At 44.5% G+C, this 25000-nt stretch overlaps 2 protein-coding genes across 7 annotated transcripts in view; one reads left to right on the top strand and one right to left on the bottom strand.

Annotated features, from left to right (window-relative positions):
• The window catches only part of LOC140539383 (serine/threonine-protein phosphatase with EF-hands 2-like), a 24262-nt gene extending 4372 nt beyond the window's left edge, over positions 1 to 19890 (top strand). The window contains exons 5-18 of the mRNA XM_072662088.1: positions 1676 to 1730; positions 2385 to 2560; positions 2986 to 3100; positions 5608 to 5654; positions 5744 to 5910; positions 6763 to 6799; positions 8657 to 8806; positions 9663 to 10007; positions 11305 to 11490; positions 15067 to 15209; positions 16136 to 16242; positions 17533 to 17699; positions 18455 to 18542; positions 19646 to 19890. Of these exons, the coding sequence (XP_072518189.1) occupies positions 1676 to 1730; positions 2385 to 2560; positions 2986 to 3100; positions 5608 to 5654; positions 5744 to 5910; positions 6763 to 6799; positions 8657 to 8806; positions 9663 to 10007; positions 11305 to 11490; positions 15067 to 15209; positions 16136 to 16242; positions 17533 to 17699; positions 18455 to 18542; positions 19646 to 19890 (2028 nt within the window). The remainder of the gene's footprint in view (positions 1 to 1675; positions 1731 to 2384; positions 2561 to 2985; positions 3101 to 5607; positions 5655 to 5743; positions 5911 to 6762; positions 6800 to 8656; positions 8807 to 9662; positions 10008 to 11304; positions 11491 to 15066; positions 15210 to 16135; positions 16243 to 17532; positions 17700 to 18454; positions 18543 to 19645) is intronic.
• Positions 19891 to 22146: 2256 nt separating this feature from the next.
• Positions 22147 to 25000, bottom strand: part of nup54 (nucleoporin 54) — a 14884-nt gene continuing 12030 nt past the window's right edge. For all 6 annotated transcript variants that reach the window (XM_072661862.1, XM_072661858.1, XM_072661861.1 and 3 more), the window contains 3 exons: positions 24942 to 25000; positions 24329 to 24439; positions 22147 to 23698 (listed from right to left, as the gene is read on the bottom strand). The exon at positions 24942 to 25000 is cut by the window's right edge and continues 61 nt beyond it. In XM_072661862.1, coding sequence (XP_072517963.1) covers positions 23570 to 23698; positions 24329 to 24439; positions 24942 to 25000 — 299 coding nt within the window. In that variant the 3' untranslated portion in view covers positions 22147 to 23569. The remainder of the gene's footprint in view (positions 23699 to 24328; positions 24440 to 24941) is intronic.

Raw genomic sequence — 25000 nt, forward strand, 5'->3', positions numbered from 1 at the left:
ACTTTCACTATAGTACAGTTTCAGCTCTTTAATTGAGTTAGATTGGGGTACGGTACCATACTTTCACTATAGTACAGTTTCAGCTCTTTAATTGAGTTAGATTAGGATACAGTACCATACTTTCACTATAGTACAGTTTCAGCTCTTTAATTGAGTTAGATTGGGATACAGTACCATACTTTCACTATAGTACAGTTTCAGCTCTTTAATTGAGTTAGATTGGGATACGGTACCATACTTTCACTATAGTACAGTTTCAGCTCTTTAATTGAGTTAGATTGGAATACAGTACCATACTTTCACTATAGTACAGTTTCAGCTCTTTAATTGAGTTAGATTGAGATACGGTACCATACTTTCACTATAGTACAGTTTCAGCTCTTTAATTGAGTTAGATTGGGATACAGTACCATACTTTCACTATAGTACAGTTTCAGCTCTTTAATTGAGTTAGATTGAGATACGGTACCATACTTTCACTATAGTACAGTTTCAGCTCTTTAATTGAGTTAGATTGGGATACAGTACCATACTTTCACTATAGTACAGTTTCAGCTCTTTAATTGAGTTAGATTGAGATACGGTACCATACTTTCACTATAGTACAGTTTCAGCTCTTTAATTGAGTTAGATTAGGATACAGTACCATACTTTCACTATAGTACAGTTTCAGCTCTTTAATTGAGTTAGATTGGGGTACGGTACCATACTTTCACTATAGTACAGTTTCAGCTCTTTAATTGAGTTAGATTGGGGTACGGTACCATACTTTCACTATAGTACAGTTTCAGCTCTTTAATTGAGTTAGATTGAGATACGGTACCATACTTTCACTATAGTACAGTTTCAGCTCTTTAATTGAGTTAGATTGGGGTACGGTACCATACTTTCACTATAGTACAGTTTCAGCTCTTTAATTGAGTTAGATTGAGATACGGTACCATACTTTCACTATAGTACAGTTTCAGCTCTTTAATTGAGTTAGATTGGGGTACGGTACCATACTTTCACTATAGTACAGTTTCAGCTCTTTAATTGAGTTAGATTGAGATACAGTACCATACTTTCACTATAGTACAGTTTCAGCTCTTTAATTGAGTTAGATTGAGATACGGTACCATACTTTCACTATAGTACAGTTTCAGCTCTTTAATTGAGTTAGATTAGGATACAGTACCATACTTTCACTATAGTACAGTTTCAGCTCTTTAATTGAGTTAGATTGGGATACAGTACCATACTTTCACTATAGTACAGTTTCAGCTCTTTAATTGAGTTAGATTGAGATACGGTACCATACTTTCACTATAGTACAGTTTCAGCTCTTTAATTGAGTTAGATTGAGATACAGTACCATACTTTCACTATAGTACAGTTTCAGCTCTTTAATTGAGTTAGATTGAGATACGGTACCATACTTTCACTATAGTACAGTTTCAGCTCTTTAATTGAGTTAGATTAGGATACAGTACCATACTTTCACTATAGTACAGTTTCAGCTCTTTAATTGAGTTAGATTGGGATACAGTACCATACTTTCACTATAGTACAGTTTCAGCTCTTTAATTGAGTTAGATTGAGATACAGGACCACCGAACAGAGGAGATTTTGAGTGTGGTCTCATCACTGTAATGAATCTTGTGTGTAACCTTGCAGCTCTTTTTTTTCTCCTCAGCTGTATAATTTCTTTGGGTTTCTCATGGATCACTTCACTCCAGCAAGCAGTGAAAGTAAGAGTTTCATATTTTAAATCACTCCTAAAAAGTATGATCATATTTGAGTTACTCTTATTTAGTTAAACAGAGTATTATTTTTTTAAAGAATAGTGAAACACACACACACACACACACACACACACTCACACCGAGAGAGGCATATCATTGGTCATGTCTGCAGTTACATACAGCTGTAATCAAGCTTACTTATACAACATACACCTGAAAGTATCCATTGATACACTGTATATTGTCCAAAAGTTTGTAGACATCCAGTGTTTCTTCTGAAATCAAGAGTACTAGGAGGGACTGTGTCTCCCTTGGAAGCCTCTACTTTTCTGGGAAGGCTTTACAATAGATGTACATTAGTTGTGAGACAGATTTGATTGTATTCAGCCATAGAAAGAGCATTAGTTAGGTCAGGTACTGATGTTGGGTGATATGTTCTGAATGCAGTTCCACTGCTCCACAGCCCAATGTTGGGGGGCTTTATACCCCTCTAGCCCACCATCTCCAGAGTCCAGAGTCTTCTCCAGAGTGTCCAGATCTATTGATCAGTACTTTCCTATGGACAGTATGTGAGCTATGTGTGAACACTACTTCTGGACACACACACACTGTCCTGTAAACTCATACTTCCTACTTCTCTCACACCACCTTCCTTCTCAGGGAACTTGATCTCCCATATATTCCGAGAGAATGAGGTGTTCCAGGATGTGGAATGGGAGCCATACTTCTGCTACAAGAGCATTGAGGTGCCAGACATGTACACCGGGCCTCACCTCACTTTCCCCCTGACTGTTACCAACATCACGGAGTTGGTGGAGGCCTTCAAACACAAACAAGTAGGTCAATTCATGTACCCTACTACTGGGTTAGATATTCCTGTATGAGCAAGATGTGTAATATCAGGGGTCCTGGGAAGGCCTAGGATAAACATCAAACCCATTTAACTGACATTTAAATATTAATATTAATATTAAATATAATGTTTTGGTTTTTTACCTTACCTCACCTTTTACCTTTCCTTAAAAAAGCCCGGATTTACCAAACCAGGTGTTGATCTGAGGAGAACTCTAAATAATACTAGACTCCATGAGGAGAACTTTGGAGATGTTCTAATGATGAACATAGTGATGGAGAACCTCCACCACTTTCTGTAGGAGTGTTATTATTAGTGTTTATTCTAATATTAGTGTCAGAAGTACACCCCTCTGGAAGCTCTCGTCAATGTCCTGCTGGGTCTCTATCTGTGTGTTGTTCCCAGTAGCAGCTCCATGCACGATACGTCCTTCAGCTCCTTGGGGAAACCTGGAGACTGCTGCGGGTTTTGCCCAACATCAATGAGGTGTCCACCTGCCACAGCAAGGAGATCACCATCTGTGGTAAGAAGAGGGAGGATGCAGAACATGCAGAACTTAATGACCATACACTATGTAGACAAAAGTATTGGGACGCCTGCTCATTCCTAGTTTCTTCTGAAATCAAGAGCATTAAAAAAGCTGATCCTGCTTTTGTTGGAGGAACTGTCTCCACTGTCCAGAGTAGGAGAACTTTCTACTAGATTTTGGAGGAGGAGCATTGCTGTGAGGATTTGATGGATTGCATTCAGCGACAAGTTTTAGTGAGGTCAGGATGTTGGATGATGATGATCACCATTAGCCCACCTTATCATCCGCAACTCCCCCAACTCATCTCATCCAAAAGTAGTTACTGGATGGAGCTCCACCATCCATCATCCCAGAGAACACAGCTCTTCCACTGCTCCACAGCTTAATACTGGGGGGCTTTATACCCCTCTAGCCCACGCCTGGCATTAGGTTATTGATGTTGATCTGCTCCAGAGAGTCCTATTCTATTGGCAGTATTTCTTCTCTACAGGGACTAGACAAGCTGTGTGTGTGCATTTGCACATCTGTGTCAGCAGCAATGGGTGCAACTTAAAGTAGCTGAATGCGCTCATTAGAAGGAGTGTCCACAAACATTTGGACATATAGCGTCTGCAGAAAGAGCTTTGCTCGTGGCTAGGCCATGTGCTTTTGTGTTTACTTTCGGAGATGCCAGATCGCTGCCAATCCCTTCTAAGCTCTGCCAGACACCTGACACTAATTAGGAGGCAACCCCGGCTCTGGGACAGCTCATTAAGCTCTGGCTATTTAGACTCCTGCCTGGCCTTACACATTCGGGAAAAGGTCTAGGATGGTGTTTGGATTTCTGCGTTTGACCCTTGCCCAGAGATGATACACCAATCAGCCATAACATTAAAACCTACTGGTATTGAGTAGGCCCCTCTCATGCCCCCAAAACAGCTCTAACCTGTTGGTGCATAGACTCCACAAGACCTCTGAAGGTGTCCTGTGTGGTATCTGGCACCAAGATGTTAGCAGCAGATCCTTTAGTCCTGTAATGCCCGGCCCACACTACAGGACAATCGGGCTGATTTTAAGGCCTTTAAAAAGTCTCCAGATCTCCAGAGTCTTCAGTCTTCAGATCTTCCCTCAGAGCAGTTGGGGTCACCCCGGTCATGAATCGTAAATAGGGTGGATGCCGATTCTCTTGTGGTCGCTCACATCTCAACATCGGTTTAAAATCCCCTAAGCTGTGAGGTGGGCGGGGCCTCCATTGGCATCAATGAGCCTTGGGTGCCCTTTTGCTCCTTGGAGCACCTTTGGTAGGTGCTGACCACTGCATACTGGGAGGAACACCCCACAAGACCTGCCTGATGTTCTGGAGACGTTCTATCAGTCTGGTTCTGGTCAAAGTGTCTCAGATTCTTACACACCATTAATTTGTCCATTTTGTCCCTAGCAACCATCTAAAACAGCATAGCAACCACCTTGTGATATCTTAGCAGCAGCCGAGCAATCACCTGCGTAGCAACACTCTAACCCTGGCAACCATCTGGAATACCACAGGCACAGCCTATCAGCTCCCTAGCAACCATCTAAAACAGCATAGCAACCACCTTGTGATATCTTAGCAGCAACCGAGCAATCATCTGCCTAGCAACACTCTAACCCTGGCAACCACTTGGAATCCCACAGACACAGCCTATCAGCTCCCTAGCAACCATCTAAAACAGCATAACAACTACCTTGTAATATCTCAGCAGCAACCGAGCAATTACCTGCATAGCAACACTCTAACCCTGGCAACCACCTGGAATACCACAGGCACAGCCTATCAGCTCCCTAGCAACCATCTAAAACAGCGTAGCAACCACCTTGTGATATTTTAGCAGCAACACTCTAACCCTGGCAACCATCTGGAATACCACAGGCACAACCTATCAGCTCCCTAGCAACCATCTAAAACAGCATAGCAACCACCTTGTGATATCTTGCCAGCAACCAAGCAATCACCTGCCTAGCAACACTCTAACCCTGGCAACCATCTGGAATACCACAGGCACAACCTATCAGCTCCCTAGCAACCATCTAAAACAGCATAGCAACCACCTTGTGATATCTTGCCAGCAACCAAGCAATCACCTGCCTAGCAACACTCTAACCCTGGCAACCATCTGGAATACCACAGGCACAGCCTATCAGCTCCCTAGCAACCATCTAAAACAGCATAGCAACCACCTTATGATATCTTGCCAGCAACCGAGCAATCACCTGCCTAGCAACACTCCACTGTATACCGGGAGGAACATCCCACAAGGCCTGCCTGATGTTCTGGAGACGTTCTATCAGTCTGGTTCTGGTCAGAGTGTCTCAGATTATTGCGCTTGTCCATTTCTCCTGCTTCATCACCTTCAAGAACTGACCGTTCACTCGCTGCCTAATATGCAGATCCACCCCCTGACAGACAGGAGCCACTGGACCAGATCATCCTGAGGTATTTGTGGTGGATTCTAACATGCACGCTTCTTTTCTGTTCTTTAAAGGAGACCTGCATGGTCAGCTTGAAGATCTCCTACTGGTGTTTTATAAAGTTAGTATTTTTTAATGTTATGATAATATCTCATGTGTTGCCATAGTTGCTAAGTTCTGGCCACATCTGAACATGTCTTCCCACACCAGAACGGCCTGCCCTCGGTGGAGACGCCATACGTCTTCAACGGAGACTTTGTGGACCGAGGGAAAGACTCCATCGAGATTCTGCTGATACTGTTTGCCTTCCAGCTGGTGTATCCCAACGATGTTCACCTCAACCGGGGGAACCATGAAGACCACATTGTGAATCTCAGGTACTCAGCGGTCATGGCAGGTTCACTAAGACCTGGGTACTGCAACCGGATGCAGGAACAGGTTCACATCATTCAGCTAGAACCACCAAACTGTCCAGCAAACATCTGGAATACCACTGAACCCGCAGAACAACACCCTAGCAATCGCAAAATACACAACCAGCTTAAACAGTATAGCAATCACCTTGTGATCTCTCAGCAATCACCTGCCTAGCTGCACCTTAGCAACCATCTAAAACAGCAAATAAACCACCTTGTGATATCTTAGCAGCAACCGAGTAATCACCTGCCTAGCAACACTCTAACGCTGGCAACCATCTGGAATACAACAGGAACAACCTAGCAGCTCCTTAGCAACCATCTAAAACAGCATATTAACCACCTTGTGATATCTTAGCAGCAATCAAGCAATCACCTGCCTAGCAACACTCTAACCCTGGCAACTATCTGGAATACCACAGGCACAACCTAGCAACCATCTAAAACAACACAGCAACCACCTTGTAATATCTTAGCAGCAACCAAGCAATCACCTGCCTAGCAACACTCTAACCCTGGCAACTATCTGGAATACCACAGGCACAACCTAGCAACCATCTAAAACAGCACAGCAACCACCTTGTAACTTAGGAGCCACCTAACAGCTGTCTTGCAACACCTTTCCAGCCATCCAGAATACCATAGCAACTGCATACAGTAACACTCTGGCAACCAGTAACACCACATAGAAACAATCTTAGCAACATCTATCTAGGGATCCCATAGAAACCACAGAGCAATACCCCAGCAACCACAATATGCATCATTTAGCAAATACCTAGCAACCATTTCTCAGACTCTCTCTGATTTCAGGTATGGCTTCACCAAGGAAGTTCTTGGGAAGTACAGGGTGAGTGTCCTGTGTGTGTGTGTCACACACAGACACACACACAGACACACACACACACACACACACACACACTCTTCCACACATGCCTGTAATGTATGAATCACAGCATTCTCAAGCTTCCAGCTGAGGGGCAACACCCACATCTTATCAACTGTGACGGCTTTCCCTACGCACACCCCTGAGCCGCCCGTGGCCTGCAGTGGCCCGGTTTTTGGGTCACTCGCTCTCTCACTCTCTCTCTCACCTGCGGGATTAGAGGATTAGGCGGCCTTTCCCTGTCCAGGAGAGGCTCAGCCTGCCTTAAATAACCATCCCAGTGACCCACTACAGAGCCAGCCCCAGACCGAGAGTCATATTTGGGTGTAGATTTCACGGGAGCATTAGCAGCAGTTGCTAAAACCACAGATAGCAGATTAGCCTGTCTAAATTTATCACATCCACTTAGCGTTGATTACAATTGGCTGACTGCTCGCAGCTAGGCTAGCAGCGGTAACTCACGCTGGAGTTATGCCTGTGATGTAACATAAGGCTGTGTTCATGTACAGCACTGGGGCTGTGGCTAGAGATAAACGAGGGCACCATTGATTTGAATATTTGAGTATGTACACCAAACGGACAAAAGTATTGGGACACCTGCTCATTTATTGTTTCTTCTGAAATCAAGGGTATTAATAGAGTTAAAACTCCTGCTTTTGTTGGAGTAACTGTCTCTACTGGCCAGAGAAGAAGGCTGTCTACTAGATTTTTTTTTTTTAAAGAGCATAGCTGTGAGGATTTGATTGCATGCAGTGACAAGAGTGTCAGTGAGGTCAGGATGCTGAGTGATGATCACCACCCCACCTCATCATCCCCAACTCATTCCAAATATGGAGCTCCACCATCACCATCATTCCAGAGAGCACAGTTCTTCCACTGCTCCACAGCTCCTCAATGCTGGGGGGCTTTATACCCCTCTAGGTCACCCTGGCAAAGATATGGTTAGGTTAGGTTTGGGGTTTTAGGTTTAAACTTAAATATAATAGAATCTTTTACATTAAATTTAGAGTTCAGACGCATTTAGTTGATATTCCGGTGAATGTTCGTTAGATTAAAAGGTCTTCAGGACCACCGAAATACAGTATAATTAATTTCTACACTCCTAATGTACTGGGGCTGTGACTGGAGAGGCAAAAATAGGCAAATTCAGAAATATTTAATATTATTTCAGCACTATTTTAAGGCCTGCTTGGCTGATCTTGGCTCAGCAGTGTGCTATGGAGCAAAGTAAGGGTTTCCAAGGCCTTGAGGGCCACTGGAGTGCTTTCTCCCCAGCTTTAGTCTTGACCCTGAGCTGATTAGGAAGTCCCTAATGCCACTTCATATCATATCAGTTTTGACAACCCAGACTCTAACATTCGTTAAGGATCAAAGACCCCCAGTGAGCCCCAACGGCGACAGTGGCAAGGAGAACCTCCCTCAGAGCTGGAGGAAGAAACCTTGGGAGGACCCAAGACTCACAAGGGGGACCCGACCCGTCCTCCTCTGATCAGAACTATTTATAAATTATTAATAAAAATGCTCAAACCAGATACAGCAGATAATAGTGGTAATAGTGGTAATAGTGCAGGTAGTTAAGAGTCCATTTAGGTTTAACATGGTCATTAAACAGGTAGCAGTGGTAGGAGGGTGAGCCGCTGGTCTGGTATGGGTGGTGGTGGGTGGGGGGCCTGATGGTCGGACTCTCTAACATCGGAGAGTCTGTCAGTGATTAAGAGTCCAGGAGTGGTTTGGAGTTAATCAAAGAGGGTGGAGGTTGGGAAGTACATTCATCCCCAGTCCTGATATCCTGTTTTTTCTGACTACTGGATGATGTTGCAGCTTCACGGGAAGAAGATATTAAAGCTGCTCCAGAAGATCTTTAGCTGGTTGCCCTTGGCAACGGTGATCGACCAGAAAGTGCTGATTCTGCACGGAGGAATCTCCGACACCACTGACCTCAAACTCGTCGCCAAACTGGAAAGAAACAGAGTGAGTTCTTTCATGTTCTCAGCCTCATCTTTTCAACTACTAGCATGTATCCACCCATCTACCCAACTACTGTCTTACCCACTTCTTACTGGTCAGGGTCACGGTGAACCTGGAGCTTACCCATGCCCCCCGGCCAAAGCACCAGTCCATCGCAGGGTTACACACAGCAGGACTAAGACTAAATGAATTTACCAGCCAATCAGCAGAGTCGTGTGTAGTGCCTGAGGTTTGCTTTAGCACTGAAGCTAAGGAGGCTACTGTAGCTAACACTGCTAACTGCAGGCCTAAGTCATCTCACACTCTCCTTAACCCATGTGGAGGTGTTCAGTAATCTCTAATAATAACCATCCTTAAGATAAACCATATTGACAAAAGTATTGGGACACCTGCTCATTTACTGTTTCTTCTGAAATCACTCTACTCTACTCTACTGTCCAGAGAAGAAGGCTTTCTACTAGACTGCAGAGATGATTTGATTGCATTCTGCGATAAGAACCTTCGGGAGGTCAGGAGATCGGATGATCACCACCCCACCTCATCATCCCCAACTCCCCAACACATCCCAAAAGTATTAGAGGGAGCTCCACCATGATGTTTATCTGCTCCAGAGAGTCCTAATCTATTGGCAGTACTTCTTCTCTACAGGAACTAGACAAGCTGTGTGTGTGCATTTGCACATCTGTGTCAGCAATGGATGCTGCTTAAAGTAGCTGAATGCATTCATTAGAAGGGGTGTCCACAAACATTTGGACATATAGCGTACATCTACAGAAGAATATCAAAGTACGGTTTTACCCAGTTACCCAGTTTACACCCCTAATGCAAACCTCTTACATTGACCTTTGCCCTCTTGCAGTACGTCTCCGCCCTCAGGCCCCCAAAGCGACGGCAGGCGCTAAATCCGAGGGATCCTGGTGGTCGGTACTCAGATAGAGAGTGGGACCGCTACAGCGCCATTGGCCGGAGGAGGGTCCGCTCTCTGACCCACAGCAACCCTGCGGCCGCCCGCCACGAGCTCCAGCGGCGCTCCCTCCAGGCCTACTGCACCCGCACCGGGCCCAACGTGGAGGAGGAGCTCCGGGAGAGGAGGAGGTGGGCGGGGCTCAGCGCGTCCTGTGAGAGAATCCATGACCTGAATTCCTCTGACTCTGACCCGGATTCTGGGGAGGTGCTGGAGACGGACGCCGAGGAATGGAAACAGGTACCGAGAAAACCGAGAGCATCTCACTCAGTTTTAGTTGTGCTGGGAGGAGTTTTGGCTGTGTTAGGAGGAGTTTAGGTTGTACTGGTTGGTGTTTTGGCTGTGTTGGGAGGAGTTTAGGTTGTACTGGGAGGTGTTTTGGCTGTGTTGGGAGGAGTTTAGGTTGTACTGGGAGGTGTTTTGGCTGTGTTGGGAGGAGTTTAGGTTGTACTGGGAGGTGTTTTGGCTGTGTTGGGAGGAGTTTAGGTTGTACTGGGAGGTGTTTTGGCTGTGTTGGGAGGAGTTTAGGTTGTACTGGGAGGTGTTTTGGCTGTGTTGGGAGGAGTTTAGGTTGTACTGGTTGGTGTTTTGGCTGTGTTGGGAGGAGTTTAGGTTGTACTGGGAGGTGTTTTGGCTGTGTTGGGAGGAGTTTAGGTTGTACTGGGAGGTGTTTTGGCTGTGTTGGGAGGAGTTTAGGTTGTACTGGGAGGTGTTTTGGCTGTGTTGGGAGGAGTTTAGGTTGTACTGGTTGGTGTTTTGGCTGTGTTGGGAGGAGTTTTGGTTGGACTGGGAGGTGTTTTGGCTGTGTTGGGAGGAGTTTAGGTTGTACTGGTTGGTGTTTTGGCTGTGTTGGGAGGAGTTCAGGTTGTACTGGTTGGTGTTTTGGCTGTGTTGGGAGGAGTTTAGGTTGTACTGGTTGGTGTTTTGGCTGTGTTGGGAGGAGTTTAGGTTGTACTGGTTGGTGTTTTGGCTGTGTTGGGAGGAGTTTAGGTTGTACTGGTTGGTGTTTTGGCTGTGTTGGGAGGAGTTTAGGTTGTACTGGTTGGTGTTTTAGTTGTACTAGTTGGTGTTTGTGGTTATACTGGGAGGTGAGTTTGGTTGTGGAGAGTCTTGGAGAGGCGGCGGTGTTCACACTGCTATAATGTGGCTCAGATGTGTCTCAGACCTCCTCCTGAACTGGTTTAAGTGATGGGATTTGGATCTGGATTAAATGAGTCTGAAGTGACCAGATGTAAACAGAGTCAAAGTGAATCAAATCAGATAAAAAAAAAAAAGATCGGACTTGACCTGTCCACACAGCCCTAAAAAAATCAGATCTACGGAAGATAACTTGGGTTGTTTTAAGCATTCTTCCTTTAAATAAACAAAAATATAAACCAACAGACAGAACGTCTCTTAATTATGAATACAAATTAATAAATGTAACTAAAAATACGTTGAATAATCTAGTTAACACGCAGTCCAGCTTAATCCGGCATGTCTATAAAACACCAAAAATATACCCTCACACCCTTCCTTCTTGTCCCTTGTGTTGCAGATAGTGGACATGCTGTGGAGTGACCCGATGGCGCAGGACGGCTGCATCCCGAATGAAGTGCGAGGAGGGGGCTGTTACTGGGGGCCGGACGTCACGCAGGAGGTCCTCAACCGCCACAACCTGCGGCTACTCATCCGATCCCATGAGTGTAAACAAGACGGCTACGAGTTCTCCCACAACCGCAGGGTCAGTCTTGCAAAAGTATCCAGACTGTATGTCCAAAAGTATCCGGACACAACTCAGTGAACTGTGGCTACTTCAGCCCCTTGAATCCTATGTGACTGTTTGATGTAGTTTATCTTGTGGCGTTCCACAGGGTTCTGTTATGGGGCCTATGAAGCTGATGTCAGTTATGACAGTAATGAAGTCATGAAGGTGACGAAGTGTGCGCTTACATGCAGGGTCTAAGGTGTTACGCTGCACCCATTTCTGACCGGTCGAGAGTGGGCCCACCACCCAAAAATATCCAGACAAGAGGTCTGACACAAACAGTGGATCAACAAACGAGCCACAGTCTCTAAATGTACACCATCAAAGCAAAGCTACAAAATAGAGGTTTCTGATAAAGTGGCCAGTGTATAATGCACTGTGTGTACAAACCCAGCAATGCAACCCTGATACGGCTGTGCTGAGAATGGACCACCAGTAGTCCCTCTCCACTGATGAACTGTAAACCTGCAAACTGCACCTCCGTGGTAGATGTTTCTAATAAAATGGCCAATATTAAACTGGTACAGGAAAGTATTGAGTTACTATGTCTCTCTTTCTCTCTCTGGTCTCTCTTTCTCTCTGGTCTCTCTCTCTGGTCTCTCTTTCTCTCTGTCTCTCTCTCTGGTCTCTCTGTCTCTCTCTGGTCTCTCTTTCTCTCTGTCTCTCTCTCTGGTCTCTCTCTGGTCTCTCTTTCTCTCTGGTCTCTCTCTCTGGTCTCTCTTTCTCTCTGTCTCTCTCTCTGGTCTCTCTGTCTCTCTCTGGTCTCTCTTTCTCTCTGTCTCTCTCTCTGGTCTCTCTCTGGTCTCTCTTTCTCTCTGGTCTCTCTCTGGTCTCTCTTTCGTCTCTCTTTCTCTCTGGTCTCTCTTTCATCTCTCTTTCTCTCTGGTCTCTCTTTTTCTCTCTGGTCTCTCTTTCATCTCTCTTTCTCTCTGGTCTCTCTCTGGTCTCTCTTTCATCTCTCTTTCTCTCTGGTCTCTCTTTCTCTCTGGTCTCTCTTTCATCTCTCTTTCTCTCTGGTCTCTCTGGTCTCTCTTTCTCTCTGGTCTCTCTTTCGTCTCTCTTTCTCTCTGGTCTCTCTTTCATCTCTCTTTCTCTCTGGTCTCTCTGGTCTCTCTTTCGTCTCTCTTTCTCTCTGGTCTCTCTTTCATCTCTCTTTCTCTCTGGTCTCTCTTTCTCTCTGGTCTCTCTGGTCTCTCTTTCTCTCTGGTCTCTCTTTCATCTCTCTTTCTCTCTGGTCTCTCTGGTCTCTCTGGTCTCTCTTTTTCTCTCTGGTCTCTCTTTCGTCTCTCTTTCCCTCTGGTCTCTCTCTGGTCTCTCTTTCTCTCTGGTCTCTCTTTCTCTCTGGTCTCTCTCTTTCTCTCTGGTCTCTCTCTGGTCTCTCTTTCTCTCTGGTCTCTCTTTCTCTCTGGTCTCTCTCTGGTCTCTCTTTCTCTCTGGTCTCTCTCTTTCTCTCTGGTCTCTCTCTGGTCTCTCTTTCTCTCTGGTCTCTCTTTCGTCTCTCTTTCTCTCTGGTCTCTCTCTTTCTCTCTGGTCTCTCTCTGGTCTCTCTTTCTCTCTGGTCTCTCTTTCGTCTCTCTTTCTCTCTGGTCTCTCTTTCTCTCTGGTCTCTCTCTGGTCTCTCTTTCTCTCTGGTCTCTCTCTGGTCTCTCTCTTTCTCTCTGGTCTCTCTTTCTCTCTGGTCTCTCTTTCGTCTCTCTTTCTCTCTTTCTCTCTGGTCTCTCTTTCGTCTCTCTCTGGTCTCTCTCTGGTCTCTCTTTTTCTCTCTGGTCTCTCTCTCTCTGGTCTCTCTCTCTCTGGTCTCTTTGGTCTCTCTTTCTCTCTGGTCTCTCTTTTTCTCTCTGGTCTCTCTTTCGTCTCTCTCTGGTCTCTCTTTCGTCTCTCTTTCCCTCTGGTCTCTCTCTGGTCTCTCTTTCCCTCTGGTCTCTCTCTGGTCTCTCTTTCTCTCTGGTCTCTCTCTTTCTCTCTGGTCTCTCTTTCTCTCTGGTCTCTCTCTGGTCTCTCTTTCTCTCTGGTCTCTCTTTCATCTCTCTTTCTCTCTGGTCTCTCTGGTCTCTCTTTTTCTCTCTGGTCTCTCTTTCGTCTCTCTTTCCCTCTGGTCTCTCTCTGGTCTCTCTTTCTCTCTGGTCTCTCTCTTTCTCTCTGGTCTCTCTCTGGTCTCTCTTTCTCTCTGGTCTCTCTTTCTCTCTGGTCTCTCTCTGGTCTCTCTTTCTCTCTGGTCTCTCTCTTTCTCTCTGGTCTCTCTCTGGTCTCTCTTTCTCTCTGGTCTCTCTTTCGTCTCTCTTTCTCTCTGGTCTCTCTCTTTCTCTCTGGTCTCTCTCTGGTCTCTCTTTCTCTCTGGTCTCTCTTTCGTCTCTCTTTCTCTCTGGTCTCTCTCTGGTCTCTCTCTTTCTCTCTGGTCTCTCTTTCTCTCTGGTCTCTCTTTCGTCTCTCTTTCTCTCTTTCTCTCTGGTCTCTCTTTCGTCTCTCTCTGGTCTCTCTCTGGTCTCTCTTTTTCTCTCTGGTCTCTCTCTCTCTGGTCTCTCTCTCTCTGGTCTCTTTGGTCTCTCTTTCTCTCTGGTCTCTCTTTTTCTCTCTGGTCTCTCTTTCGTCTCTCTCTGGTCTCTCTTTCGTCTCTCTTTCCCTCTGGTCTCTCTCTGGTCTCTCTTTCTCTCTGGTCTCTCTTTCTCTCTGGTCTCTCTCTTTCTCTCTGGTCTCTCTTTCTCTCTGGTCTCTCTCTGGTCTCTCTTTCTCTCTGGTCTCTCTTTCTCTCTGGTCTCTCTCTGGTCTCTCTTTCTCTCTGGTCTCTCTTTCATCTCTCTTTCTCTCTGGTCTCTCTTTCTCTCTGGTCTCTCTGGTCTCTCTGGTCTCTCTTTCATCTCTCTTTCTCTCTGGTCTCTCTGGTCTCTCTTTTTCTCTCTGGTCTCTCTTTCGTCTCTCTTTCCCTCTGGTCTCTCTCTGATCTCTCTTTCTCTCTGGTCTCTCTTTCTCTCTGGTCTCTCTCTTTCTCTCTGGTCTCTCTCTGGTCTCTCTTTCTCTCTGGTCTCTCTCTGGTCTCTCTCTTTCTCTCTGGTCTCTCTCTTTCTCTCTGGTCTCTCTCTGGTCTCTCTTTCGTCTCTCTTTCTCTCTGGTCTCTCTTTCTCTCTGGTCTCTCTCTGGTCTCTCTCTTTCTCTCTGGTCTCTCTCTGGTCTCTCTCTTTCTCTCTGGTCTCTCTCTGGTCTCTCTTTCGTCTCTCTTTCTCTCTGGTCTCTCTTTCTCTCTGGTCTCTCTCTTTCTCTCTGGTCTCTCTCTGGTCTCTCTTTCGTCTCTCTTTCTCTCTGGTCTCTCTCTGGTCTCTCTCTGGTCTCTCTGGTCTCTCTTTCGTCTCTCTCTGGTCTCTCTCTGGTCTCTCTTTTTCTCTCTGGTCTCTCTCTCTCTGGTCTCTCTCTCTGGTCTCTTTGGTCTCTCTTTCTCTCTGGTCTCTCTTTTTCTCTCTGGTCTCTCTTTCGTCTCTCTCTGGTCTCTCTTTTTCTCTCTGGCTTTCTCTGGTCTCTCTCTCTCTCTCTGGTCTCTCTCTTTCTCTGGTCTCTCTCTAGGTGCTGACCATCTTCTCTGCGTCTAACTACTACGAGGTGGGCAGTAACAGAGGAGCTTACATCAGACTGGGGCCGGACCTCAACCCACACGTCGTCCAGTACCAGGCCAGCAGATCCACCAGAGAGCTCACACTGAGGCAGAGGTGAATATTGTCACATACACACACACACACACACACACACACACACACACTAACACCAATTTATATCTGATAATATAACATATGCATGTTACAGAGCATAAGAATGAATAGGGGAAGTAGAACAGGCTGCAGTTACAGAGCTGCTTTTTAATGTCTGGTATTTCTGCATAAATGTGACCTGAAATGTGATCAGATCTTCATCCAATCCATAAAACTAGACACAGAGAACCCAAATAAACAAAGGACACAAAGAAACAGAGTTTGTTCATTACTTTGTCGAGCAAAATGGTCCCACTGAAGTCGGGGAAAACAGGCGTTTCATTCGAGACAAAATCAAACTAAGCCGCTGTCACTATGATCATCAGAGGGTCGCTGGTTCGAATCCAGTTCATACTGCAGGCCATCGGCAGCCGAGGACAGAGAGAGCACAATCGATACCTTGCTCTCTCCAGGGTGGGTAGATGCCGCTCTCTCCCCCCACATCACTTCGCTGCGGTGCCGGCCCTCACTGGCTTCTGCAGGCTGGTGCGTTGGAGCCAGGTATGTGGCACTTCCCTCCAGGCTTGACCGCGCAAGCACCGCCCTTAAGGCCGTACCATGCTCTCTCCAGGGTGGGCTTCACTGCGGTGCCGGCCGTCACTGGCGTCTGCAGGCTGGTGCTTGGAGCCGGGTATGTGGCGTTCGTTGCCCGGTGTCCAAATTGGGGAGAAAATGGGGGAAAATCGGATGAAATTTATTAAATAAATAAAAAAATTGTTGTTCTGAGTTTTTCTTAAATGAAATGTTTAAAACCAGATTTTACAAATTAGGAATCCAGAAAGTTTGTGAAACCAGATCACATTCAGGAGGACATACTCATATGGTTAAGGGTTCACACACTCTCCGGCAGCACTGTAGTCACTGTGCTCTTGCCTGTGTGTGTGCAGTGTTGGTCGGACGGAGCGCTCTGCTCTGCGAGCCCTGAGAGAACAGCTGTTTGCACACAAGTCTGACCTCATCAGTGCCTACGAGGAGTTTGACCCAGAGCGCACAGGTATTCCACATACACACACACACACACACACACACACACACACACACACAATATCCAAATTATATAAAAAGGATTACAACAGCAAAATACAGTACAGTACTGTGGAGGTCACCCGGGATCACCTTTCATCTTTCACCAGCTATGCTTATGAATATTAAACTGAAATTATTATTCTACTCATTTTTGCATTAAAATTCAGACAATAGCCATCGTTAACAGACCTCAGAATCATCAGGATAAAGATCTCAGACTTTTGATGGGAAACTAGACTCCAGTCCATCACTGCATGACCAGCCATTACAAGGAAACTTGGTTGGCTGCTGTTTAGACTGCCATCTAGTGGCTGTAACACCTACACAGGACATGCAGGTCTATGGTGCCTAGTGCTTCCACTCGCTAGCCACTAGAGATATAGAGCTGAGGGGTGTAGATAGGTGGAGTCCTACTTAGTGGATCATAACTAATAATTGGAGTGTAAAAAAAAAAAAAGTTTGTGGACACCCCATTGCTGAGACTCCAAGAGGTGTAATTGCACACACTCAGCTTGTCTAGTCCCTGTATAGAAGTACTGCCAATAGAATAGGACTCTTTGGAGCAGATAACCGTCATGACCCTATTGGCACCATGCTGCCTAATGCCAGGTGTGGACTATAGGGGGGTATAAATAAAGCCCCCCAGCATTGAGCTGTGGAGCAGTGGAAGAAGAATTGTGTTCTCTGGAATGATGGATGGTGGAGCTCCATCCAGAGTTGGGGAGTTGAGGAGGATGATGAGGTGGGGTCATCACCCAACATCCTGACCTCCTTAACACTCTTTTCGCTGACTGCAATCAAATCCTCACAGCAATGCTCCTCCAAAATCTAGTAGAAAGTCTTTTTCTCTGGACTTTAGAGACAGTCACTCCAACAAAAGCAGGATCAGCTCTTGTAATTCCCTTGATATCAAAAACAAAGATGAAAGAGGAGGCGTCCCAATACTTTTGTCCATTAATGTATGTACTATTACAGATGACTAGCTCTTCCCATCTACAGACTGTAGTCAGTCTGCTCCCTCTACAATGTCAATGTCATCATGGTAGTGTGTGCACGGTACCGGTACGACTATATCTGGAGCACGGTGGTGGTGGTGGAGGTGGTGGTGGTGGTGTTGGGTTTTTAAGCGTCTAGTCCAAGGTGGAGCTACAAGGGAGGGGTTTCTAATAAAGTGGCCAGTGAGGGAGTCTGAAAGAGGTGGTCGGCAGGTTTAGCAGATGAGGAGTCGGACTCACCCCTGACCTCCTGCGTGTCTCAGGAGTGATCTCCATGAAGCACTGGGCCGGCACCACAGAGACAGTGCTGCAGCTGGGCCTGCCCTGGAGAGTCCTGCGGGCCCAGCTGGTGGGATGCAGCACACAGGACGGCATGATCAACTACAACGACTGGTTCAGAGAGCTCGCCCTCATGGACCCCAACAAGGAGGTGTGTGTGCGTGTGTGCGTGTGTGTGTGTGTGTGTATTATACAGTGGCCCTACAGCGCCCCTAGAGGAATTTAAAGGGGAATTTGGGGGTCCGGTGTGAATCTGTAGAGAAATTGACCCACTCTGATCTCTTTACAGTGGAGGTGAATGGAGGCAAGCATTGGTCGCCATGACTACAACACTGATACAGCCCATAATTTATTTCCTATCCAATCCCACCCGTGTAGCTACAACACGAGTCTTCTGAGTTTTATATGGAATGATGATGATGATGATGATGAACTGATCAACTAATCCAGTTCTCTTTAGGGACTACTTTCTGTAGCTGCACTACACCCTGCAGCATGTATCCCTCCACCGTTTTAATGATCTGGTTCTAAAAGCAGGTTCTAGAGCCGAACTCTTCTCAGAACTCTGGTAGAACCGTGTCTCAGGCATCAGGCAGCGTCTTCATCACCATTAGGTGAAGAACTTTCTGTGAGGAGCTTTTATTATTAGAGCTTCAGCATCTGCTTCCCTTCACCTCCACTGTAGAACCACAGCTCTGACTGGGGGAGCTTATCTAGAACCCAGCATATCACACCAAACCTTCGCTCTGACTGACTCTGCTCATCTTAACTGATTAATTATACTGAACTGAGTCCGATGAGAATCAATAGTGTACTGCAGGGCCGGCGCTGACCGGTCCATCTGGTTGGACTCTGTGCCTGTGAGTTTGACTCTGGGGCTGAACTCTGTTGTTGTTCTACCACCAGCTGGCTCATACGGGGCTCCTGGAGACCATGTACAGACACCACTCCAACCTGGAGACCATCTTCAGAATTATCGACACGGATCACTCGGGTAAGGAGATCAGCTCGGACTCGGCTGACCTTTCCACTAATCCGTCCGACCCGCACTGGTGTACATCTACAGACTAGGAGGGGGAAAATGACATTTCTATTAATTAATTTAATACATAATTAAAGGCCTTTTAGATTACCTCCATCTCTCCGTGTTGATCACATGACCTCCAGATGCTTCAATACATCAAAGACTAAGGTTTTAATGGGGTGTTCAAATTTCGCATGTATTATATTGTGTAGCTCCACACTAGCCCCTAAACTCTCATTTCAAATGACATATTTTATTATTATTTTTTAATTAATTTTAAATAATGTAATTATTTAATTATTTTCTTTAGCAAAAGCAATTAATTTAAGACATTTAGGCAATTAAGTCAAATTTTTGATTTCACATAGAACCAGAAATTATAAATTAACCAGAAAGTATTTATTTATTCAGTAATTATGTTTTTTAGGGACATTCTGGCTTAAAACTAGCAATTAATACAGTTAACATAAGAACAATTTAATAGTTATATGTAATATTTTTATTACAGCCAAAAAAATAATAATAATGATAAAAAAAAGATCACAGCCTCATCAGTTTATCAACATTGACAGGTTTTGACCCCCGAACAACAAGCCAAAGGCAACAGTGGCAAAAAAAAAAAAATTATAGATATATATATAAATTTAAATATATATTTATTTTTGTGTATATATATATATATATATATATATATATATATATATACAAAAATACATTAAAAAAATTATATATATATATATAAATTTAAATATATATTTATTTGTGTGTGTGTGTGTATATATATATATATATATATATATATATATATATATATATATATATATACATACAAAAATACATTTAAAAAATTATATATATATATATTTTAAACTAAATGTGGACGGAATGTTGATCACCTCCAGATGCTTCAATAAAAATAAAAAAAAGGTTTTATAATGGGGCCTCGAGAGAGTCAGACAACATAAACCGGACAGTTGTTCTTTATACTGTATCAGAACTCCATGATGAATGGACCAATAGAAACGCTCCAAAATTACCACACAACTAATCTGTCCACTCATTCCTCCTCCAAGGACTCATCTCTTTCGAAGAGTTCCGGCAGACTTGGAAGCTACTGAGCTCCCATCTGAAGATGGAGATCAGCGACAAGGCCATCTCTGACCTGGCTGTGAGCATCGACTTCAACAAGGACGGCAGCATCGATATCAACGAGTTCATGGAGGCCTTCAGGCTGGTGGACTGTTCACATGCCCAGATACTGAACAGCTTGAGTGGAGAGGTGTCCCCTGACCTGCCACAGCCCAAAAGCCCCTCATAGAGCAAGGGTTCTCGGCTGGAGACCTGGCGGACCACAGTACAGCAGTGGATTTACAGGATTATCACAGGGTTTGTAATTAGATTGGTGGGAAAATTACACCTGAATCCCACCAATAAGCGAATCACATCAGGAAAGAGTAACACCCTGACTGTCCATCAACCAACATTAAAGCCACCTGCAAAACATGGTGTAGGTACAGACTCCCCAACACCTTGGAAGGTGTCCTGTGCTGTGTGGCGTTAAAACTTACATCAGCAGCAGATCCACAGGACCTCCATGAGCATCAGTGAGCCTCAGATGTCCATCACCCATGGCGCCGGTTCACCAGATGTCCTTCCTTGGAGCACTTTTGGCAGCTGCTGACCACGGCATACCGGGAACACCCCACAAGACCTGCCTGATGTTTTGGTCAATGTCAAAGCAGCTCAGGTCCAGAAGCCTAGGGCCTTTCATGATCCTGGAAAATGGAGCTTGAAAGCAGGAAAGCCAGTAAACTTTGCAGTACTGCGGTCCCTCAGGCACCAGAACCAGAGAACCCACTCACAGACCAGCTGAAGTACTGCTGGAACCTCATTTGTAATTAGTGGCTCATTATTTTATGTAATGAGGTGGAAGCAGAGAGGCTCAGTTCGTGACGTCAGATCTGCTTAGCGTTGCTTTTTTGAAGCATTATAGAAAAATGGACACCAGCCGGCCCAGTTAAACTTACACAATGCTAACGGACTTTAATTAGATTTGTAATTCTGACATTTTTGAGTGTTTTGACCTTTGTGCACACCATTAGAGCGAGGTTGGGGGAGGGGGGGTGACTTGGTTGCAGGTTGTAAATCATAGATTTGCAGTTTTACAGGGTTTCAGCTGGAGGCTGGAGGGCTTTTCTACAATCACGAACACTTAATGAATATGAAGATGAATAAATGGTGTCAGCATGGAAGTTTTGACTAATTTGACTAATCACACACACATTTTATATATATATATATATATATATATATATATATATATATATATATATATACACACACACACACACACACACTAAACGTATATTTTATTTATATATATATATAATTTTTTTTGTATCTTAATGTGGACAGAATCCACCTGGATTAGAGAAATAAATAACTTGTATTAGTAGAAGGTTTTATAGAAAACTGATTTCATTAAGAAACACAATGTAATATTAGTAGCAGTCCTGCCATGATTGATTGATTGATTGATTGATTGGAAGATTTGACTAATTTGACTAATCTCCCAATAATTCAATAATGGCATGATCAATTTACACTGACTTTTGAAAGAATTCTGTGCAGCGCAATTACGGACAGTTGGGTGAGTTATGGACCAAAAAATACAAGCCGGTAATTAAAGGTGCAGGTATCTATTACTACACTATCTACAGTGAAATGTGTCCTCTGGATTTGACCCATCTGTGGTACTGAACACACACACACACTAGTGAACTAGGGGAAGTGAGCGCGCACACACCCCCAGAGCGGTGGGCAGAAGGAGCAGAGGGTGACGGGCCTTGCTCAAAAGCCCAACAGTGGCAGCTTGCCGAGCCCGGGTATCGAACCCACAACCATGTCATCAGCAGCCCAGAGCTCTAACCGGTGAGCCACAGCTGCCCCTAATTAAAACAGTTATTGAAGGACCATCCCATTCCTATCTAAAACCCAATGGTGAGTACTGTACGGATCTCCAGTAAACTTGATCCCATTCAGTTAGTATTTACATACAGATATTATATAACAACTGCCAGGCGTGGGCTAGAGGGGTATAACCCCCCACCCAGCATTGAGCTGTGGAGCAGTGTGAATGATGTCATCTGGAATGATACTCAATACTCTTGGCATGAGTTGGAGTAGCAAAACTAAATTATCCAACATCAACACCTGACCTCACTGATGCTCTGGCTCTCGAGCGGCTAAATGCAAATCTTCTTCACAATAATGTTCAAATATCTAGTGTAAAGCTTTCCCAAAAGAGTTAGAGGCCGTTACAGCAGTAAAAAGGAACAAACTCTCATTAACACTCTTCTTAGATCTTAGAAGAACCGCTGTGTCCACATACTTTTGGACATGTACTGCAGTTACAGATTGAGGCTAACATCTGCTGTTCCTCATGCCAATGAACGATCACCAGAACAGTGTCCAATGATCTGTGGAGCGCAATGCACTAAAACAAGCCGAACTGCACTGGCAGATTACAAAATCTTCATTTTAAAAAGTTCATATTAATAAAAAAAGATGAATATTTATTTTAACAGTCACAAACCTTTATTTAAACCAGTTTAAAAGGTATACAGCACACACTGCATAGCCTTAATCACATTACAAAAAATAAGATTCATAATAAAAGCCCTATTTACAAGGATTTAGGATTAAAATACCCCTCCAGCGACGAGAGACACACACAGCCTCCAAAGCCATCACTATCTGAACAGAGTGCTGTAGCCTGTTACCTGTATTAGCACTGTATTCAGAGCTGCAACAGCCACGGCTAGGTGATGATTGCATGCCAGTAATGTCTCACTAACCTGGAATATGCATCAACACTCAAAAGTTTGGAATCACATGCGATATATGTAGTTTCCTTTACATTAACATCAGAAGTAAGATGATTTTAGATGATTTGGGAGGATTTTTGGAGAATTCTAGGAACCAGATGTGAAAAAAAAGCCAAAATTCTGTATTAATAGCATTTAATTTTTTTGTTAAGCAGTCTGCACTGGGATCTGGACTTCACTTTCAAAATATGAACTATGAAATATGAAGATTTTAGATACTTTAACAAAATATGAATATAGCCTAGTAGAGGGGTATAAAGCCCCCCAGCAGCATTGAGGAGCTGTGGAGCAGTGGAGGAACTGTGTTCTCTGTAATAATGGTGGTGGTGGAGCTCCATCCAGTACTTTTGGGATGAGTTAAGGAGTTGGGAATCATTAAACATCCTGACCTCACTCTAACAACACTCTAAACACTAAATACAATCAAATTCTCACAGCAATGCTCCTCCAAATTCTAGTAGACAGCCTTCTTCCCTGGACAGTAGAGACAGTTACTCCAACAAATGCAGGAGAAACTCTCTTTAATACTAAATGAGCAGGTGTCCCAATACTTTTGTCAATACAGTTTGTATATACACTACAAAAAATATGAAGATCATACACTAAAAAAATATGAATATATTAATTTACTGAAACTTGGATCTCAACACAGCTTTCTTACACACTGTAGAATCCTCGAGATCCTAGATACCCATTAATGGAAATTAAGAAATGAATGCTCTAGCATCCAACTTGCAATTTAAAACTTTTGAAGGTGCACAGGACTCGTATTATGAAAATTGGATATATTAATCTGCAACCAAATTAGTTTACATATTGTTTACAACTAAGATTCCAAACTTTTGAATGCTGGTGCTCAATGTTCCTACACCCAAGCTGGACCGTCCACTTAATCATCAAAAACACAGATTCTTGAAGACGGAGACTTTTATTTTGTGCGATCGTGACGGGGTGGTTAGGAGAGAGGTGTTCTAGCGTAAGGATGGAGGATGCTGGCTGAGTGACGGTTGGAGGAAAGTGCTGTGTGTGTTCCGTGTGAAGCAGTTAGACTGACATGGAGCCAAATGTGTGTGAGTGAAGGGCTTAGCGGAGGAAGAGAGATGGCCCAGGTCAGCTGAGTTTCCCAGCCCTCATGTGCACACTGTCATGCAGGCCCTGCTCTATGATCTTGATGTCCTCCATGTCGTCTTTGATCACACTGATCAGGTGGCTCAAACCCTCCTGCTGCTGCTTCAGATGCTGTGGATGAGAAATGTACAAGGTTAAAAAAAATAATAATAATACAATATAATAAAATAAAGAGACACATACTGGGTGGACACCACTTCTTATTAGAATTCAGCTGCACTGATGTGCAAATGCGCACACACACAGCTTGTCTAGTCCTTGTAGAGAAGAAGTACTGCCAATAGAATAGGACTCTCTGGAGCAGAAAGTAAATATGACCCTATTGGCACCATGCTGCCTAATGCCAGGCGTGGGCTAGTAGTATAGGGGTATAAAGCCCCCCAGCATTGAGGAGCTGTGGAGCAGTGGAAGAAGAACTGTGTTCTCTGGAATGATGGTGGTGGAGCTCCATTCAATACTTTTGGGAGGAGTTAAGGAGTGGGGGATGATAAGGTGAGGTGGGGTAGTGATTATCATCAAACATCCTGACCTCACTAATACTCTAAACACTAAATACAATCAAATTCTCACAGCAATGCTCCTCCAAAATCTAGTAGACAGCCTTCTTCCCTGGACAGTAGAGACAGTTACTCCAACAAAAGTAGGAGAATCTCTTTTTAATACTGAATGAGCAGGTGTCCCAATACTTTTGTCCATACAGTTTGTGTATACACTACAAAAAGGGGCCTCAGCAGTGTTTACCTGTCTGATCTCTCTGAGCAGGTCTGTGTCTACGATGTATTTCTCCTCTGCCCGGACCGCACCATAGTGATTCTGCATCCGGATCTGAGACATCAGCTCATTCAGCCGACCCTGCAATGATACACAGACACACACACACACAATTTTATCTTCAACTTAATCAGCATCTTCAGAATCATGCTGATGTTCCACTGAGTAACAGGGGGAGAACGGCGTCTCCGTCATTCCCGGAGCGCTCTAAACAGGTGGATTTGTGCCTCAGTTAGCTGGAACACGCCCTGTGTTGTGGTGTTTAGCTTGCTAGCTAACTTATCTAAGCCTACATAGCAGAACCGGGTTTCTCCACTAATGGTTATTAGTGGGGTTTTAGCCAGACAGACTTGATCTATGTTCTGTGGTGAACAGAATGTTAGCATGCTGCTATTTATGCTAATGCTAATTAACTCCTCTCTCACGGATAATGACCGTATGGAAGGCATGTAGATGCAGGACCATCTGTGGTACAGGCTTGGCTTACACTACTCCCCACCCCCTGGTCACACTGTGGAGATCTTTTGAGATCTTTGGGGTTTAGGCTTCTTACCCACTGATATACTGATTCATTACCACTCACCTTAAACTGCGTCGGAGCGTTAAGCTCAGACTGAATTGTATCCAGCTGCACCCTGAGAT

Source organism: Salminus brasiliensis, chromosome 18 (genome assembly GCF_030463535.1).
Source record: "Salminus brasiliensis chromosome 18, fSalBra1.hap2, whole genome shotgun sequence".
Taxonomy (NCBI): Eukaryota; Metazoa; Chordata; class Actinopteri; order Characiformes; family Bryconidae; genus Salminus; species Salminus brasiliensis.